Here is a 16,722-nt window from a genome sequence, read left to right on the forward strand (position 1 = left end):
CTCGAGATGCTCCACCTAAAAGACTATCTAGGCCGAGCCCGAGTTCCCAGCTTGTTGTGTAGTGCGGTCCCGCTGACAGGCACAGCCCCCCCCCCCTCCCCCCCCCCCATTGACTCAGGCGCCGGGCTAATGTAATTCGCGGATTCCGGTCTGGTCCCCGCTGGGAAATGAGTCCTCAGTCCCAGACCCGACTCCGGAGTAATCTGGTGGAAAATCCGACGCGTGTCACGGTTGTTAAGGTTCAACCAAGACCGGGATACTCGGCCCAAGGGGCGCAGTTTCCCAAAATGGGGTTTCAGGGGGCTGAGTGGAAAAATAGCCCTAAATACACTTAAAACGGGTGCATCCCTGGCTTTAGCCCACTTTCCTCTCAACATAATTGAGCTAGAGTCCCCAAACTGAATAAGAAACTACAACCCTGCTCTAACCGTTTCCTCACCCTGATTCGGCGGAAGATTACGCCGTTGGGCATCATTGTCATTTGTTTGGCGTTGGTCGTCAAAACCAGGTCTCTGCTATATTCATGAGGTCGACGTGACATTACTTCAGACGTTGTTGGTCGTGTACGCCCCCGGAAGCACAGAGTGCAAGTGGTGCGCGCGAGCGTTAAAGGCTGCCACGGAAACCTCCGGCTGGTGGCTACAAACCGGAGTGCAGGTTACGGGGCAGCGCTCACGTTAGGCATGTTCGATTCGGCGAGCATTATTTTTATGTCCATTTTCGGAAGGTTACCGCTGTCAGTTTAGTCGGCTGGGGTCAGTCGTCAGGTTCTCGTAGCTGTTCCATCGAATATCCACGTCGACATAAAGGCCGGCACATCTCAAAGGTACTTATGAACGTACCGACTAATAACTTGGTCACGTATTTGGGTGCTACTATTCATCCGATTTCTTTCCAATTTCCGATAAGACGCTGCGGTAAAGACGTAAGACGTGAAAAAACTACCAGAGGGAAAAATGCCACTCAGCTTCTGACAAAGCAGCATATTATCTTTAATGGTTACCGAATTATTCCCCAAAACCTCAGAGAGGCCTTGTTAGGCCACTTCATCGTTGATAGAGGGTGACATTTGACCGCCCCGAACTGGAGTTGACCCACAACGTGTTGTACGGGTCAGAATCGGAGTTTTAATCCACCAGAACAACGTGACGTGAGTTGAGGTTGAAATCGAGTCCGGGAAAGCAGAGGCAAACACAGGCCTGCTCCTAGACACGAAACTCAAAACGATCGGACGCAAACGGTGTATTGAAAGCATTTAGGTTTCAAACCGCCGCAACATCGCCCAATTTGTATGGCGTGCTGCATAAAAAACACCATGAAAACACAAAATGCAAGGGTGGTTTTGGTTGCGTTATATGATGATTCTTGAAGCAAGAGATATAGCCTGTTAGGGCGCAGAGATAACCGACTGGATCCAGCCCACAGATGGTCCCAGTGCGATGTTGATGTCTGGAAACTCTTTGCTACCGCAGCCCACTCCACCAATAGCCAGCCCCACTGCGTACCACCTCTCAGAGCTCCCTTCCCTAACCACGTCCATAAACACCGAGCCCTGGTCACCACCATTGATTGCACACATGAACTCCTCTGATGCGCTGATAAACTTGGTGCAAAATGACCCTTTTCCAAAAAACTGCGCTGCTCCGCTGACCCTAGTATAGTTACTCACACATTCATTGATATCAACCACCCGCAGTCTCGACCATTTCAGCGACAAAAGCGCAGAATTGTCACCACGATTGGGCGAGCCCCAGCCAGCAAAGAGGAGGTCCTTGCCCGCTGCCGCATTCGACGTCAGGGATGCCTCTGGGAGGCATAGAGGGTTCACCGTGCTAGAAAATGAAATTTTGGACGCCGCCTTCATCAGCGCGATGTTCTGTACGATTTTTTTCGGTGGCGCATATTGGGGATGCTTTACAACTTTGACAATTTCTAATTCGAACGGCGGCGCGGTAGGGTTGTCGTCAGAGGTATCCTGCAGATGAAGGTCACCGAAGCGGAGTCTCAGCTTGTGGACGTTGCGAGCGCAGGTCGCCCCCGTCAACACCCACCGATCGGAGATCACGACGCCCCCGCAGAGCGCCGCCTTTCTTCCGTCCTTTTTCGTTCTGATGATGGCTACCATCCAGGGGAAGTTGGCGGCGTTCCTGGCGAGCGCTGCGCCCAGATAAGCCGGCGGCGAGAAGCTGGTCCGTCCGCAGCCGACGTTCCGCGGGGCCTGTCCGGGGCAGCAGAGCAGCGGCGTAGCGGCCGCGTCCAGCCCGCAGACGGGTCGCCCCTGCAGGCCCGACCGCAACCCGCCGCCTGCCGGCAGCAAGTCGGGGCAGTCTCGCAGCGGGATGCAGAAGCCAGCCTCGCCGCGGGGTGTGAAGCACGCCCGACCCAGGTCGCCCTGGGGCCGGTTGACGGTGTTTACGGCGGCAGCGTTCGGGACCGCCTCATCTTCTTGGTCCAGCTGGAGCCGGCGTAGCACCCAGCCGATGTAGCCCGACAGCTTCGTGTAGAGGCCGGGTCGTTGGCCACAGCCCTGCGGGTCGCCAGACGACACGACGCCGTATGCCACGAAGCGGCCGCTATCCTCGTCGCTGCAGACCAGCGGGCCACCCGAGTCGCCCTCGCAGGCGTCGGCACCGCCACCCGTCAGACCCGAGCAGAACATGGCGCCGGGCAGGAACCGGTCCTGGTAGACCTCGGGCGCACCGCAGAAAATGTCCGACACCAGCGGCACCGAGACACCGCGCAACACCTCCGAGATATCTGCGTGCTCCGCAATGCGGCCCCAGCCGGACACCTCGCACGGCAGGAACGTCTCGTATTTAGAGTCGACCGTCGGCAGACAGGCCGGCTGTACGTAGCGGCTGAACTCGATGCCGGGCCCGATGCGGCCCCGCAACCGCAGCAGCGCCATATCGTGGCGCAGGCCAGGCCCCGTGCCGAACTGGCTGTGTATGTGGAGGTTGGCAACAGCGAACTCCTGTTCGAACGGGTCGGGGCCATCGAATCGAAGGTCCCCGACGCGCACCAGCAGCCGCCGGGGGGCGACCTCACTCACACAGTGGGCGGCCGTCACCACGTGCGTCTGCGTGATGACGATGCCGCCGCACTGGTGCTTGTAGCCCCTCACTTTGGAGTCGTACACGACCAGCCGTGCCTGCCACGGGTACTGGCCGTAGTAGGCGGTGGTGTTGCCCGGCCCGACTATGAACGGACGGGTGGCTTCGCTCGGCTTCACCTGGCGGCGGCCACAGTCCGTCGGCAACAGGTCCGGCCAGTCGCTGTTGGCTGTATGTATCGCTTCCACCCGCCACGACACCGGAGCCAGCAGGAGCACCGCCCCGAGCAGCGCGCGCACGCGAATTGCCATTGCCTGGCAGAGACTGACACCTACTGGCACACCGCTTCCCGGCCGCCCCTGCGGCCGCCAGCGAAGTGCACCGGTGTTGCCGTGGCACATTTTGAGCGTACCTGGAAATGCCACAAATCGTACCAGATTTGTTCGGGACGGTGTGGGATGGTCGGCAAGATATTCCAGACGTCATAGCACGTTAAAACAGCCAAATTGACATCTTTGTAAGCGGGGGGGGGGGGCAGAGGGGTGGGGCACTGGGTAACGTGTCCCCCCCCCGAGAAGTAAGAGCGTTCTTAGAGAGACGCCGAAGGCCGCTCTAGGCCCTCCCCAAAAGCCGCTCTAGGGCGCCCTTCTATGGCGTACCCCTAAAGGGGCACCTGGCACGGACCGGAACGGGGCAGGGTGATAATGGTCATGAAGATTTAAAGGTGCTCCAAACCTCGGGGGATGTGAAAAAGGAAAAGGGCGCCCCCGATAGCTGAAGGGGCACCCATGTGATCTGAAAATATGTCCCAAAGTCTAGAAAGATACCCTGAAGAATAAAAGGACATCAAAAGCTTCCGGGCTGGAAGAGCGCCCTCTGAGGACTCAGTCGGGCGCCCCCGTAGTACACGTCCGGAGGGCGAGAGGAAAGCTCTTAACGATAAAGGGTGCGCCGATGACACCAGAGCTGTCTCCGATGGCTCAAAGGGCGCCCCTGAAATTTGAAGATGTGTCCCGAAGGCAATAAAAACGCCCTAAAGAACAAAAGGGTGTCTCAAACCCTGGAGAAGAGCCTGAAGGCTCAAAGGTCGTCACTGACGTTCGAAATATGTCCCAGGGTCAGGTCTAAGGCGCTCTAAAAAAATGCAAAATAGCATCCCAAAATACCCTGAGGTGCCCCCGAGGGCTAAAAGAGGTCCTCATGTTTAAAATTGTCCCGAATTATAGAAGAATGCCTAAAGAATAAAAGGGCGCCCCCAATCATGGAGGGGTTCCCACTAGGACTCAAAAGGTGTTCCTGCGGTCCAAGGACATGCTTCGAGTCTAGAAGGATGCGCTTAAGAGTCTGGGCGCCTCGCAACCTGGACGGGCGCCCCGATGGCCAATAGGTCGCAACTGAGTATGACAACATGTCCCGAGGGTAAAAAGAACGCCTTTTAGAACGGGAGGGCGTCCAAGTCCCAGGAGGGTCACCCTTAGGGCTCAAACAGTGTCCCTGAGGTCTGAAATGTGTTGTGATATCTGGAAGGGCGCCTTAAAGAACAAAATAAGTCCAAACAAAGGGACACAGAAGCACACAGAGCCGCTCCCGAGGGCGCAAAGGGTGCTCCTGGAGTATAACAATATTTCAAAGTTGAAATGGACGGACAGAATCCGAGTGACTTTCTTTGATATTTGAAAATAGTCCATTCAGCTAAAAGGACACCTTAAAAATAAAATGGTACCCCGAATTCTAGAGAGGCGCCCCGGGTGCTAAAAAGGTGTTCCTGAGGTCTGAAAACGTCTCAAGGGCGATAAAGAAGCTCTAAAGAACAAATGGGCACCCCAAGAACCTCATGGGGGTCTTGGATGACATTGGTGCTTTGAATAGCCGCCCACAGTGATTGAAGAATGCACACGCGCTACCTGTGGGACCTTCAAGTTTGAAGTTATGCAAGCCACAAGACACACTAGCTTGGAGACAAGACATTACAGCTTCATGGGCGCCCGTGCGGAATAAGGGAACCTGAAGCGCCTAGCATGGCCAAGGAGGTCGAATACATGGGAGGATGACACTGACGTACGTGCGCTGCCTGCACTTCAGCATCGTCGCGAACCACGCTCATACGACGATCCGCTCGCGCGTGTCACGCTCATCTCCGCATCCCCGCAGTGCGATGGCAGAGATTCCTTCCCACGCCGCAGCATCACGCGCCTTGAGGCTAAGAGTGGCACCTCAGGCGCAGCACGTGGACGGAACGTGCCCGGCTTCTTGCCGACCCAGGTGACACGGGCCCACCTCTTCGTGCGACCTTTGCACGTTTCAATACAAAAACAAACATAAGTGACAGCACCTTCTGGAATTTCATATGCCACCCCTACCATGCACAGATATTGGCGCCCCAGAGACTGGCGGCGTTTCTAAAGGATGATGGCACCCGCTGGCACGGATAGGCGTTACATATCAATGACTGAAAAATTGACACCATGCGCAGACTGGTACCGTGGCAGTTCAATTCAGCTGTACCATGAAAGACGATCGTGGAGGAGGAGTGGGGGGGGGGGGGGGGGGGGGAGGGCTGGGTTGACCGCGCGGCAACGCAAGGCGAGCGGTCCCGCTGGCTGTGTCCAGTCTTATCGCGTAATGGGCTGACGACAAAAGCGCCTCGGGTGGTCCCTGCACGCGACCGCTCGTGATCACGTGACAACCGCCAGAGGCGGCGGTAAATGACACGACGAACAGCCGCCAAACAACGTTCGATCGCCACTTCACAAAAAGGACTCGGATAATTCGATTTAAGTCAAGATTCCTTGAAAAACGTCTGATGTGACAAGCTTGTACACCACAAGTGCCGATGTTTACGAATATTAAGTTGCTTACGTTGTCTGCTCCTTGGTGAAGCGGCCCGTATATAGCCAGCTGCGAATGTCACGATGCTTTATATTAAAAGTGCTGGATTTGTTCGGTGTTGGTGAGCATTTCCCTTGCATAAGCGAGGTACTCAAGCCGAGATGCTTGACTGCACCGCCACCTGCATCACAAATTACATCAGATAAACAGTGGGAGACAGTTTGCCCAGCTTACTGGTGGATGAGACAACTGACCGAGCTGGACATGAACAGATGGCATCTGTTCTTCGATTCGCGTCCCAGCGGCATGGAACGTGGGATATCCACAAAAATCCTGTTCGCATCATGGATCTTCTCGAGGGGACTGACACTGGGTGCTCCAAACACAACGGCACCGACGACGAGAGGGAGAAGGAAGAGGAAGAGGACGACGATATTCACGGGACAAAGATGAGTGGAGTCAACATCGGCAGTGTCATTCTGAAAAAGTTGCTGACGTCGGACTGGCGGAGGGCACAGGGGAGATGGCCGGCTGCGGGTTCGATGAAGCTCCAGCAGCGGACAGTGAGAATGTGGGAGCAGCAGCTGTGCCCAAGCGCGATAAAGACCCCTGCGAGTTTTTCCGCCGTTCGATGCGTACACTTAATTCATGCGTCAGCAGCAGCTGCAAGCAGTAAGACATTCGGAAATGTCTTGATACCGTAGGAAACATAACCACCTTCTTCATTCGCGGAAAGCGCGCCAGAGCCCTGACAAAGGCCATCAAAAAGGTGGTGTCCAAAGAAAGCAGGAAGAGGCCTACAACGCACTACGCACTTTCTGGAGCGTCACGAGGCAGTGACGCGCATCTGCCAGCTGCTGTCAGCAGTGGCTCACTGCCTGACAAAGATGGGCATACGGTTTTCTTCAGAAGCGCGGAAGAGCGCCCAGGGGCTGATGGGCACGATCGCCTGCTCAGAATTTCTGGCGGTGCTTTATGCGTTTGAAGCCGTGGCGTCTGTGGCGCAACCAGTCGCCCGTATGCTCCAGGCTAAGGGTTTGGGTGTTTCCGGGGCTGCAGGAGACAACGATGTATGCATCAGACTGCTGTAGGGATGGAGAGAGAAGCCAGAGAAGCCGTGATGGACAAGGCAGGTGAGGCAGCTTACGTCCTTGGGATTGTTATCGCTCCTCCCCGCTGTGCGCTAAGGTCGGTGAACCGGTCCAGCGCGAGGATTTCTGCGATGCTGCAGAGTACTTCAGAGTAGACTGCTTTATCCCCCTGCTAGACAGCTGTCCTCATCCAGCTTCACGCCTGCTTCGGGCAGCCGCGGCAGCCATCACTCAAACTCCGTGGCTTGCTTCCGGCAAGTATGAAGAGCTGGACGGCAATGAAGCCGGCCGTGACGCAATGCGCGGGTTTCTGGACCCTGTACCGGCCGTTGAGCCTGAGCACAGCATCTGGCCGGAATTGTGGAAAGGAAAGAAGAAACTGCAAAATCTGTGGTACAGACCTAAGCCAAGTGCTCGGACCTCCTGCTTCCAACATTCACAAGCTCATCCTGGTGCTCGCCGCCCTGCCGGTGTCAACGGCCGACCCGGAGCAGCTGTTCAGCCGCCTCAACCTCGTGGCGACATCGATCAGATCCACGAGGATTGCTGAGCGTCCGGAGGTCTTCTGCAAGCCCACCGACAGCCACTTGTTAACAACGTGACCACCGCTCTCCAGGAGCTCCGCTCCCGACCTCGAAAACGGGATCTCGGTCTTTAACAAGTACACTGCAAAGCATTTGTACCCGATGACTGCAATGCACGTATGATCTCATTGTGAATCCGAAGCACCAAAGCCAAGCAAATTAATGCACTAACTGTTACAAATGGATGCTCGTCTTTAAAAGGCAAGAAGTAGCTCGTACTGCCAGTGGATATAAAGGGATGCTCGTCTTTCAAGGCTAGAGGTAGCTCTCACTCCCAGCGGGTTAGTCTGACAGCAGCTTAAGGTAAAAGATGCAATAATCTCCTGTGCGCAAGTTAATTATCTAATTATGAATGTGCATTTCATAAAGTTAGAGCTGGTACCCGGTAGGAAGCGAAAAAGAGGTGTCCTCTTCAATAATTTAGGAATCTCCTGTGAAAGCTGAATGGCATACAAAATGAATGATTGTTTCATATACTGTACATGTGATCAGCTCATGCATAAGACAACAAAGACATGTTCAGGTTTTGAGAGCAAGTGTGCACATTAGAGGCGTCATGCAGGGACGGAAAGTTCTGGAAACTGGAAAGGAGAGGGGAAAGATGCATCGCGACAGCGTTGAAAAGTGACAGCTGGAATGAAGCAAATCTGGCGGTGGCAGCGGAGGCCAGAACAGGTTTCTCAAAGCACTTGGAATGCACAACGAGCCCCCAACCGCAATAGACATTTTACATTGTGAGAGCAGTGCTTGCGAGCTGAGGTATGATAATTATAGTTGATAGCCTTGCTCATAATGTTTGTGAAATGTTCTCGTTTTGTGACGTGGGTGTAGTGATCCAACCTTATAAAATACTTTTACCTTAAAACCAGCCACCTTATACATAAGAGTTAACGCTTATTGCAGACCACTTTTGTTGCACGGATCCAGGCACAGTCTCATGAAAAAGCTGCAAATATTTGCACACTTGCATATCATATAAAGGAGTTGAAATGAGAAGCACATTAAGAAACGTTCAGGATGACTTTTTGTGGTGACAGCTCCAAGTCAGTACTGGGGAGCTCGGGGCTTCCAGAACGTACATAAAGCGACACTCGTGCCTTTTTGGTTCCAGTTCGTCGTTATTTTCAAAATTTGTTTTCGATTTAGCAGAGGTGTATACATATTTTCCTCATTTTCATTTTAACGCTTGTAAGGCAACTCCGATAGACGGATTTCACCTTTATTGTTGACATAGGACAATCTCATGCATATTTGCATTTATGGAGAGTTTAACGGCAAGTTATGTTTTATGCTCCCTTCTGTTTGTTAAACAAAATTAATCACTTTGCGACCACTTTGGACACAAGGGTGACTCTTGAGGATGAGAGCATCTCGAAATCTTGAGTAGCGCCAATATGATCATTGCTAAGCACTACAATGCCGTTTAATCAGTGCCCTCTGGGTAAAGTAAACCTTACGTTACTTAAACGGCTACTTAAACGTTAACTCAACATAAGAAATTGAAAGTCATAATGGGTTGTTGCGAGCATTTTAGCAAGAAATCAGACGTCTATCTGTACGCTTAGCAAGGTTTAAATGGGTCCCTTTCATGAAAACACACAAAGAAGTGGAAATAAGGAAACGTCCAAAAACCAGCTTTCCGAAAATCATGATCCCTTAGTTTGCCCACGTGGAGATCTTGAGTAATTTGTAGCACGAAGTCCCAAACGCGGGAGACCTCCGCGTGAAAGTATCGCTAGCCTTGCAAGCTTCCTACCCATGTAAAGTTCCTGTTGGCTCTTTTCACGTCAGCATTGTAAGACGGACCAAAGATACCGCGAGCATGAAATGCACGAAAACTAGCATTAACAGAGAGAATTAACCAGTATGATACGTAATAGCTATCAAAATAGACGGGGAATTCTAGTCTGGGAGCTTTGAGCGCCGCCAACATGCCCTCGTTGGCCATTTCACGTTTGCGGTTTTTTATGGTTGGTCCCATGGAATCAAGTCCGCAGATGTATATGATGAACTGCCACATCTGTACGGAATAAAACCGCCCTTGATTATTTTGATAGACCTGACGGCAAACGATGAGAATGAGCGCCGCCTATCCAAGGCTTGGTGAGTTTCTGATTTCGTACCAATTAGGTGCCTGTCATATAATGCTGGCGTGAAAATGACTCTAATGATGTTGAAACGTCACTAATGCACGGATTTTCTTATGGTGAGCTCCTCTGGATTTCGCCACCGTGCAAAAGGTGGCCCCACGATGTGGATGCAACTTCTTGACGAAAATTAAGTATTTCTTTATAAGTAAGCGCCCACTACATTACTTTTGAAAATCATTAATGACAAATGCTGTCCCTTCTTGGACCTTTCCTCAGTGTGGTTTTGGTGTACTCGCAGTATGTAATTGGGTGCGACTCGCTCCCAAGAATTTGCGCATTAGTCTCCAAGAAAATCATTTCCCTGTGGAAGGGCTGCTTATTTGGCCACGGCAATCTAATACGCTAATGCTTCCTCTTGAGAGCCACTCACATCTTGTGGAGAAATGCAACACGACGTTTTGGGGCCTTTCGAGCCAGCAACCGCCTAACACAAAACGAGGTCTCCTGATTCAGAACAGGGCATAACTGGCTCATAAAGGGGCTTCCTGATTCAGACAATTGGTCTCTTGATGCATACAAGAGTCTCCTGAACTCAATTAACCGCCTCCTAGCTCAGCTGAAAGGTGTACGCCCATAGCGACAGTGAACTTACGGTGTAAGTAGTGTACGTTATTACCTATAGCCCATCGTGCATGTTTCCACCAGGGCACGTGCTCCCATGGCCTCTTGGTAAATGTATGGTTTATATTCATACGCGTGCTAAATGTCGATAGTTTCAAATTCCAGGCAAAATGTTCAGATAAGAATGTCGGAAACATACAAGTGCTTTGACACTTAAAAATTGTGGACGTCTGCGGTGCGTCGAGCTCGGTTCTCGATGGAAACTTTTGAACTAAGCGTAACTACAAGACTTCAACTTGAGTGAAAGGGTGGTATTAAATGCATATTGTTTTCCTCCCGCAGGCCGTCATGCAGGCGGCAGCTGGAACTGAAGCTCACCAGCCCGCGGATCACTGAAGCTAGCGGATCCGCAGTGACCACTGCAGCCGACAAGTTCGTAACGACCACCCACGGCTTCCCCACTCGGGCTGTCTACCTGGGAGGCCACAGTTTTGCCTGGCGGCTCCTGGCTGCTGGCGTCCAGACAGTCATCATTGGAGCTGACTTCCTCCACGACTGTGGGCTGGCGTCGGCCTGGGCGCTCGCACGCTGCTATTGCTCTCTGGTGACGTGCTGGTGAACGCAGGGGTGTAGTTATATATTCAGTCTCTTTGGGCGAACTCGGCCCCTTAACTTGGGCTCCAACCACCCCCCCCCCCCCACGCCCCCATGTTTGGAAAGGAAGTAGGCCAAATTTAGGGGGAAACCTATTTGTTAGCATATCTCTTAGGGTAGGCTTGGTCATTTTTTGCTATTGAGCACATCCAAATTCACATTGTCGAACTTCGCCCCTGGGTAACCAGTTCTGACTCCCTGGGAGCAGAAGCCTGCAGGGGCTACAGCTCAGCGCCAACCACCTGGTCCGGATCTGGGACGAGCTCCCCGAGCTAACCTCGCCGCCATCCGCCAGAGCTCCGGTCCAACCTAGCATTGTCCAACATGGAGTAAACCACTTCATAGAGACCACGGTCCTTCCAAGGTGGCTGGAGAGCGCCGGGTGGCGTCTGACCGCCTCGGAACTGCCAAAGCCGCTGTGTGCGGGGAGTAGGACAGTCTGCGCCCGGTAGGCTGGGTGTGATGAAGTTAACGGGTCACTGGGGGACCCAGTCAACAGAATAGCGAGATAATTCACTTCTCAAAATGTCAATGTGTTAACAAGTTAGCCATCCACCAGCAATGACATACTCATGTTAAACCTGCAAGCGTCGTAAGCTCCCAGCATGCGTTGGCTGTTTACACAGTTGACTGTCCGAACTGCTACTTTCGTTTCGTTTCTTTCGGAGCCCCCAACAGCAACAAAACGAGAAATCTACGCAACCAATTGTTGAAAACGTGACGTAGCATGCCCATGACAGCATACGTCCGCCCGTTTTGCAGAGAAGAGGCAACTTATGAGTTTACGACCGTTGGAGCGTGACTCCTTTGCCTTCTCCTGGACCCACCCCTACTTCAATGACCCTATTCCTTCTCAACTATTCGGTAGTTTACTTCACCCCGCCTATCTACGAGAGCTTTTAATACTGCGGCAGCTGACAGAGAAAGCTGGATTATACCAAAACCTACTAAATTTCAAATTTGTGGCGGCATAGCAGCTTTAATTCAAGTTGTTCTTTGTAGATGCACTCGTGAGTCGATTTACACGCGTCCTATTTTTTAACACATAATCACTAGCAAATCAAAATCTAAAATAAAAAATATGACACACTTCCTTCAAAATGTTTTAAGGATACAGTTCTGGTGGTCCAGCGACATAACAAACTGCACAGGCTTTGCGGAGTTTGCGGGCAGCAATAAGGCAGCGCATCCCAATGGGCTGTGGGGGAGGACTATCCAAATTTTGCGCTGTTAAGAGATAGGCTGAGCGTGGAAACGAATTCGTTCGAACAAACCAAGGTCACAGCTGAACATTATATAGCAAGTGAACCGTAAACATGGGTGTTTGGAACCAAATGCGGGGCTGTCGAAGGGTGCTAAATAGCAGTACAGTCATGTTTGCTGGAAATAAGGTAATTGATATACCCTCCTGATTTGAAGCCATCCTGAACCCGGGGGACATCATCCTTAACTGTTGTGGGATGTGCATCAGTTCTGTTATGATCATGAATGATCTGCAAAGAACATTATGAATTGGCCAGATTCATGGGCAATGGCACAATGAATTGCCAATGTGGTGGCATTTGTCAGTAAAGGATTTCTAAGTATTTCCCCCAAATGGTATCGGATCAACCAACACACATATGCCTTGTTGCTCAAATGGCTGCTTGCTATCTGAGGGGCTCAAACTAGGAGATAATTTTGGGATGCATGTAGATATGTCATATAGTGCTAAGAATGCTAAGTAAAGTCCATAAGTTTATGAGAAACTCTGCAAACCTATGAGTCATAAGTAAAGCATGAGTGCAGCCATAAGTAAAGCATGATTGCAGATGTGAGTTATAAGGGCCCTCCTAGATTGCACTATTCCCTCCCAATGTCACAGATATAGCTCTTCAACATGTAATGAAAAGTAGATGAATTACCTAGATTGCTTATTATTTACTTTACAAATCCTCATATTTTGAAAGCTTTTCCATTTAGTTTGCACCCCATGAATGCTCAAGACCTGATTCTCCTGAAGCCAAACCATGGCTTTCAATGGTACTACCAATGTGATGTCCTATAAACAAATGGGTGCACCCATTGATCATTCACACCTGTATTATAATGTCTTATAGTCCTGGTATGTGTTACTGTCTATTTTCTGTGATATTAGACTTGATAATGTCATGGCCTTTCCACTGGTACTGGATGGAGAATGCACTAGGAGTTGAAATACAGAATGCAAGGTTGAGAGAGGGAGAATGTGTGTTGCCAGTTAGTGTCTTGCTGGTACGTGTTGGTTGTGGAATTGGGCATTATATAAAGCCTGTAATGGAAATCAGGAAATAGCTAAATGCTATATTTCTCATTGGTCACATAAGAAACAACATATTCTAGTCAAGAAATCAGAAAGCATTTGATAACCTTATCATAGGGATGTAGTAGCAGCAAATGACATGCTGCTTAAAGCTGGTATTAACTCTTCTTACATGTGCATTGACTTTTGAGCAGTGCTGGAAAACTGCCCCTTGTTGGTAGAAAGTATGCAATGAAGTTTTGCATCCTGGCCCTGTCTGTAAAAATCAGAAGATGCCCTCATTCGCAATACTACAATTTATGTTTACCTAGCATCCCAGACAGGCTTGTTCATATGTTTGATACCTGGTCCAAATTAAGGGTGGTGCTTGAACAGGAGCATGTTCAGTCATCTGCCAGAGATGATTGTTGTCTTATTACAGATAAAGTTCTGAGGTTTTGAACAAGTTCTACTCCATGGGCGGAAAACCGAGGGAAGCTTCCCACACAACTTAAAACACCCAAAAGCATATGTGTGAATCTTTTAGTTGCAATGAGCTGACACATTCAGATTTTAGTCAAGTCAGTGAAGTCAGTGAAGTCACCCACACTAAGTTTCCACTGGAAGTGTATTTTATGAAAATATTTAGCCAGAATCCTTTGAGTAGATTTCTTCTATCAGAACCCACAGCACATGGTGAATGCTCCATAAGCCATGACCCCACCAATTTCCAGTAAAAAATGCCATGTTAATGGCATAATTTTGCAGCAAAAGCTTGCCTTGCTTGTCTTGGGCTGTCAAGCTATGTGACATCACCTGATCCTTCTGTGGGAATGTCAGGCCTGAAGGGGCTGGATCCAGCCTGCCACAGGTGGCTGATTTGGAGGGCAGTTGCCCTAACCAACTAAACCCTAACCAATAAAACAGACTTTCAATGAAAATTGGACAGGACATTTTGACATACTGAGCTTTTTCTGAAAGATTTGATCTGAAATTTTGGGGTAGATAGGCTTCTGGGTTAGCACTCACAGCAAGCATTGCTTGTTGCGTGAGCCCTGATGCCACCATCTGATGTGAAATTACACCACTTGAACCCATCCCACTACTGGTGAATGACTTGAATGGTATATTCCCAAACTTATTGTGCTATAGGAATGGATGGACAGTTGACTTGAATAGATAGGCGACAGTATGTGCTTTTATCTGGCTTGAATATTCAGGATTTTTTGATGTGCATCCCCATGTCCAGCAGGGTTTCATCAGCATCAGATGGTCTACAGCAGGATATTCTATGGACACAGCAAAACATCTGGGTTCAGGTCAGCACAAAGTGGTGTTTCTTGAGGTTCATTGATATGATATAGTCTACTGGCGATGGCCTGCCTTTTCATGAAATACAGGGGGCACTTAACTTTGCAATTTGGTTTGCACGTCGCAACCACAAGGTATCTGTAAGATATGTGTAACATCAGTGCTGCTATGTGTGCCGCAGGTTCCGAGTGCCCGCCGCTGAAGCCGGGCACTCTGCGCGTCTACTCGATGAGATTTTGTCCATACGCTGAGCGAACGCGACTGGTCCTCGCTGCCAAACATATCCCGTACGTGATATCACTGGGGTGCTGGCTTACAGTGTCTGTCACAACTGGTGATCACGACTGCATGGTAAATAAGGACGGGCACAGCGCCGCTGAGTGGACTATTGTGACCAGTTAAGGAGCCGAGGTAGGTAAGCTAGATGTTCATTTTGTGATCACAGTTGTCAGTGCCATCTATATGGGTGCCAGCTCAGTTCTGCTGCCCTGTTTGCCAACCACCAACCATGATGGAGCAGTTTTATGAGTTATGCTCCGCTGTCTTGTATTCATTATGTGTTCGCGATAATTTTCAGGGATGAGAGCTGGTTGGGACGTATAAAGCACGGCGGTAGTGGCGGTACCACACCTGATTGTGTGATCCTGCTGTCGGAGGTATCGATGTGCCGTTCCCTTGTGCTTTTATCATGCCAGGTGGCAGCAAGAGTGCTGAAAAACACTGCCCAGAATTCTGCTTCCACCAGAAACATTTACCGCCGTTTTGACAGACACGAGGTGGTCAACCTCGACCTGAAGCAGAAGCCGGAGTGGTACGTGGCCAAGCATGCGGTCGGCAAGGTGCCCGCGCTGGAGCTGGACAACCATTTTGTGCCCGAGAGTCTGGTCACGTGTGACCTGCTGGAGCAACTGTACCCGGAGCCGGCCCTCTACCCGGCTGATCCCTGGGCCAAGGCCCGTGACCAGTTCATGGTGGAGCAGTTCAACGCGGTAGGTAGCGTTGTTAAGAGACAGGGTTGTTATGGGTGGTAGTACGACTGTGCTTTCTCTGAAAGTAAATAGATGTGGCCCATTGTTCTCCCTGTGGTTGAAATACTTTCTGCTTCGTTGGTTATGTTTGCAGCGTCTTGGCGATTTGCTCGGGGCAGACGTTGGGACGGAGGCTCGAAAGGAAGTGTGTCGTGCCTTTCCAAAAGAAATCCCTGAGGAAACCTCAGGACTAGTCGTATCTAATGATAGAAATGAGGCATACCACCACATTCCTAACATGTTACAATAGACAGATTAATTTTACTTATTTTCGGCCAAGTTATGCAGCAGCACTTCGGTGCAACACCAGATTTCTCTCTTTGATCTTATTTCTGGAATGGGCGATCTTGGCACGTACTAGGCATTCAAGAGAGATATTCACCGTAGCCTCCGCGACCATGCGCGACGGTTTGATGTCAATCTCGTTCAAGTTCGACATGAATGTTGGCTTAATAAAGCGAAAAGCTGTCCACGAGCATCAACAATCAGGCCCTTGGCACACCTGGTCAGAAAGTATTCCATCAATTATGGATATGAATACCGTTAGTAAAAATGAACCTTCATGCTTGGCAACGTAGCGCCGTAAGCAGTTTAGCGAACAGTGTATGCAAGTGGAAATTCGAAGATGTGCGTCACTAGACCACGTGATGTGTGGCTGGTATTTGCCCGTTTTGTAAACACAGTCATTTGCATGATAATTGTCTCATATTTTCATGTTGCTTTCCGTAGAAAGTGTTTCAAGAAAACCTTACATAAGCCTTCAGCAATAAAGAGTGTTTTAAGCTTCCACCCCATTTTTGCTTATGGATTTTGGCGGATTAGTGTATTGCGAACATATTACAGCACGCATGGTGGGAGCACGAGAACAAATGAAACGTATTCCTTTCATTGCTAGTAAACAGGGAGTCCAGCGACTTTTCTCTCGACCGAGTAGCTACCTTAAATTGATATTCGGAGCTACTCAGAACGATTTCGAGAAAACTGATCTTACCGAGGAGGGTTTGGCCGGTCGTTTAGGCAGACCAAACATTTTGAAAACCCCATGCTCCAAGCATATGCAGCTGATCAGCACCAAATCGTCACCAGATGATGTGGTTTGGTGGACAATATATCCTTTCCAGAGCAAGGTCACCTTGGATCAGGTCAAAGGCCACCAAAAAAGCAACAACAAAAAAGCCCGAAACCGACAAAACCACTGCAG

General features: G+C 50.3%; 2 protein-coding genes across 5 annotated transcripts in view; one reads left to right on the plus strand and one right to left on the minus strand.

Annotated features, from left to right (window-relative positions):
- Positions 1–545: 545 nt before the first annotated feature.
- Positions 546–3,364, minus strand: LOC119096711 (hepatocyte growth factor activator-like). Its single transcript, XM_037219606.1, has 2 exons — positions 2,052–3,364; positions 546–639 (listed from the first exon to the last, which is right to left on the minus strand). Exons 1-2 carry the CDS (start codon positions 3,362–3,364, stop codon positions 546–548), a joined length of 1,407 nt encoding a protein of 468 aa, XP_037075501.1.
- Positions 3,365–12,098: 8,734 nt separating this feature from the next.
- The window catches only part of LOC119096472 (glutathione S-transferase omega-1), a 43,676-nt gene continuing 39,052 nt past the window's right edge, over positions 12,099–16,722 (plus strand). For 2 of the 4 annotated variants that reach the window (XM_037219385.1, XM_037219387.1), the window contains exons 1-4: positions 12,099–12,313; positions 14,432–14,501; positions 14,675–14,780; positions 15,263–15,482. In XM_037219385.1, coding sequence (XP_037075280.1) covers positions 12,239–12,313; positions 14,432–14,501; positions 14,675–14,780; positions 15,263–15,482 — 471 coding nt within the window. In that variant the 5' untranslated portion in view covers positions 12,099–12,238. The remainder of the gene's footprint in view (positions 12,314–14,431; positions 14,502–14,674; positions 14,781–15,262; positions 15,483–16,722) is intronic. The other 2 variants (XM_037219386.1, XM_037219389.1) reach the window with 2 other exon arrangements.

The sequence above is a fragment of the Pollicipes pollicipes genome, unplaced genomic scaffold, assembly GCF_011947565.3.
Source record: "Pollicipes pollicipes isolate AB1234 unplaced genomic scaffold, Ppol_2.1 Scaffold_4295;HRSCAF=5057_pilon_pilon_pilon, whole genome shotgun sequence".
NCBI classification, from domain to species: Eukaryota; Metazoa; Arthropoda; class Thecostraca; order Pollicipedomorpha; family Pollicipedidae; genus Pollicipes; species Pollicipes pollicipes.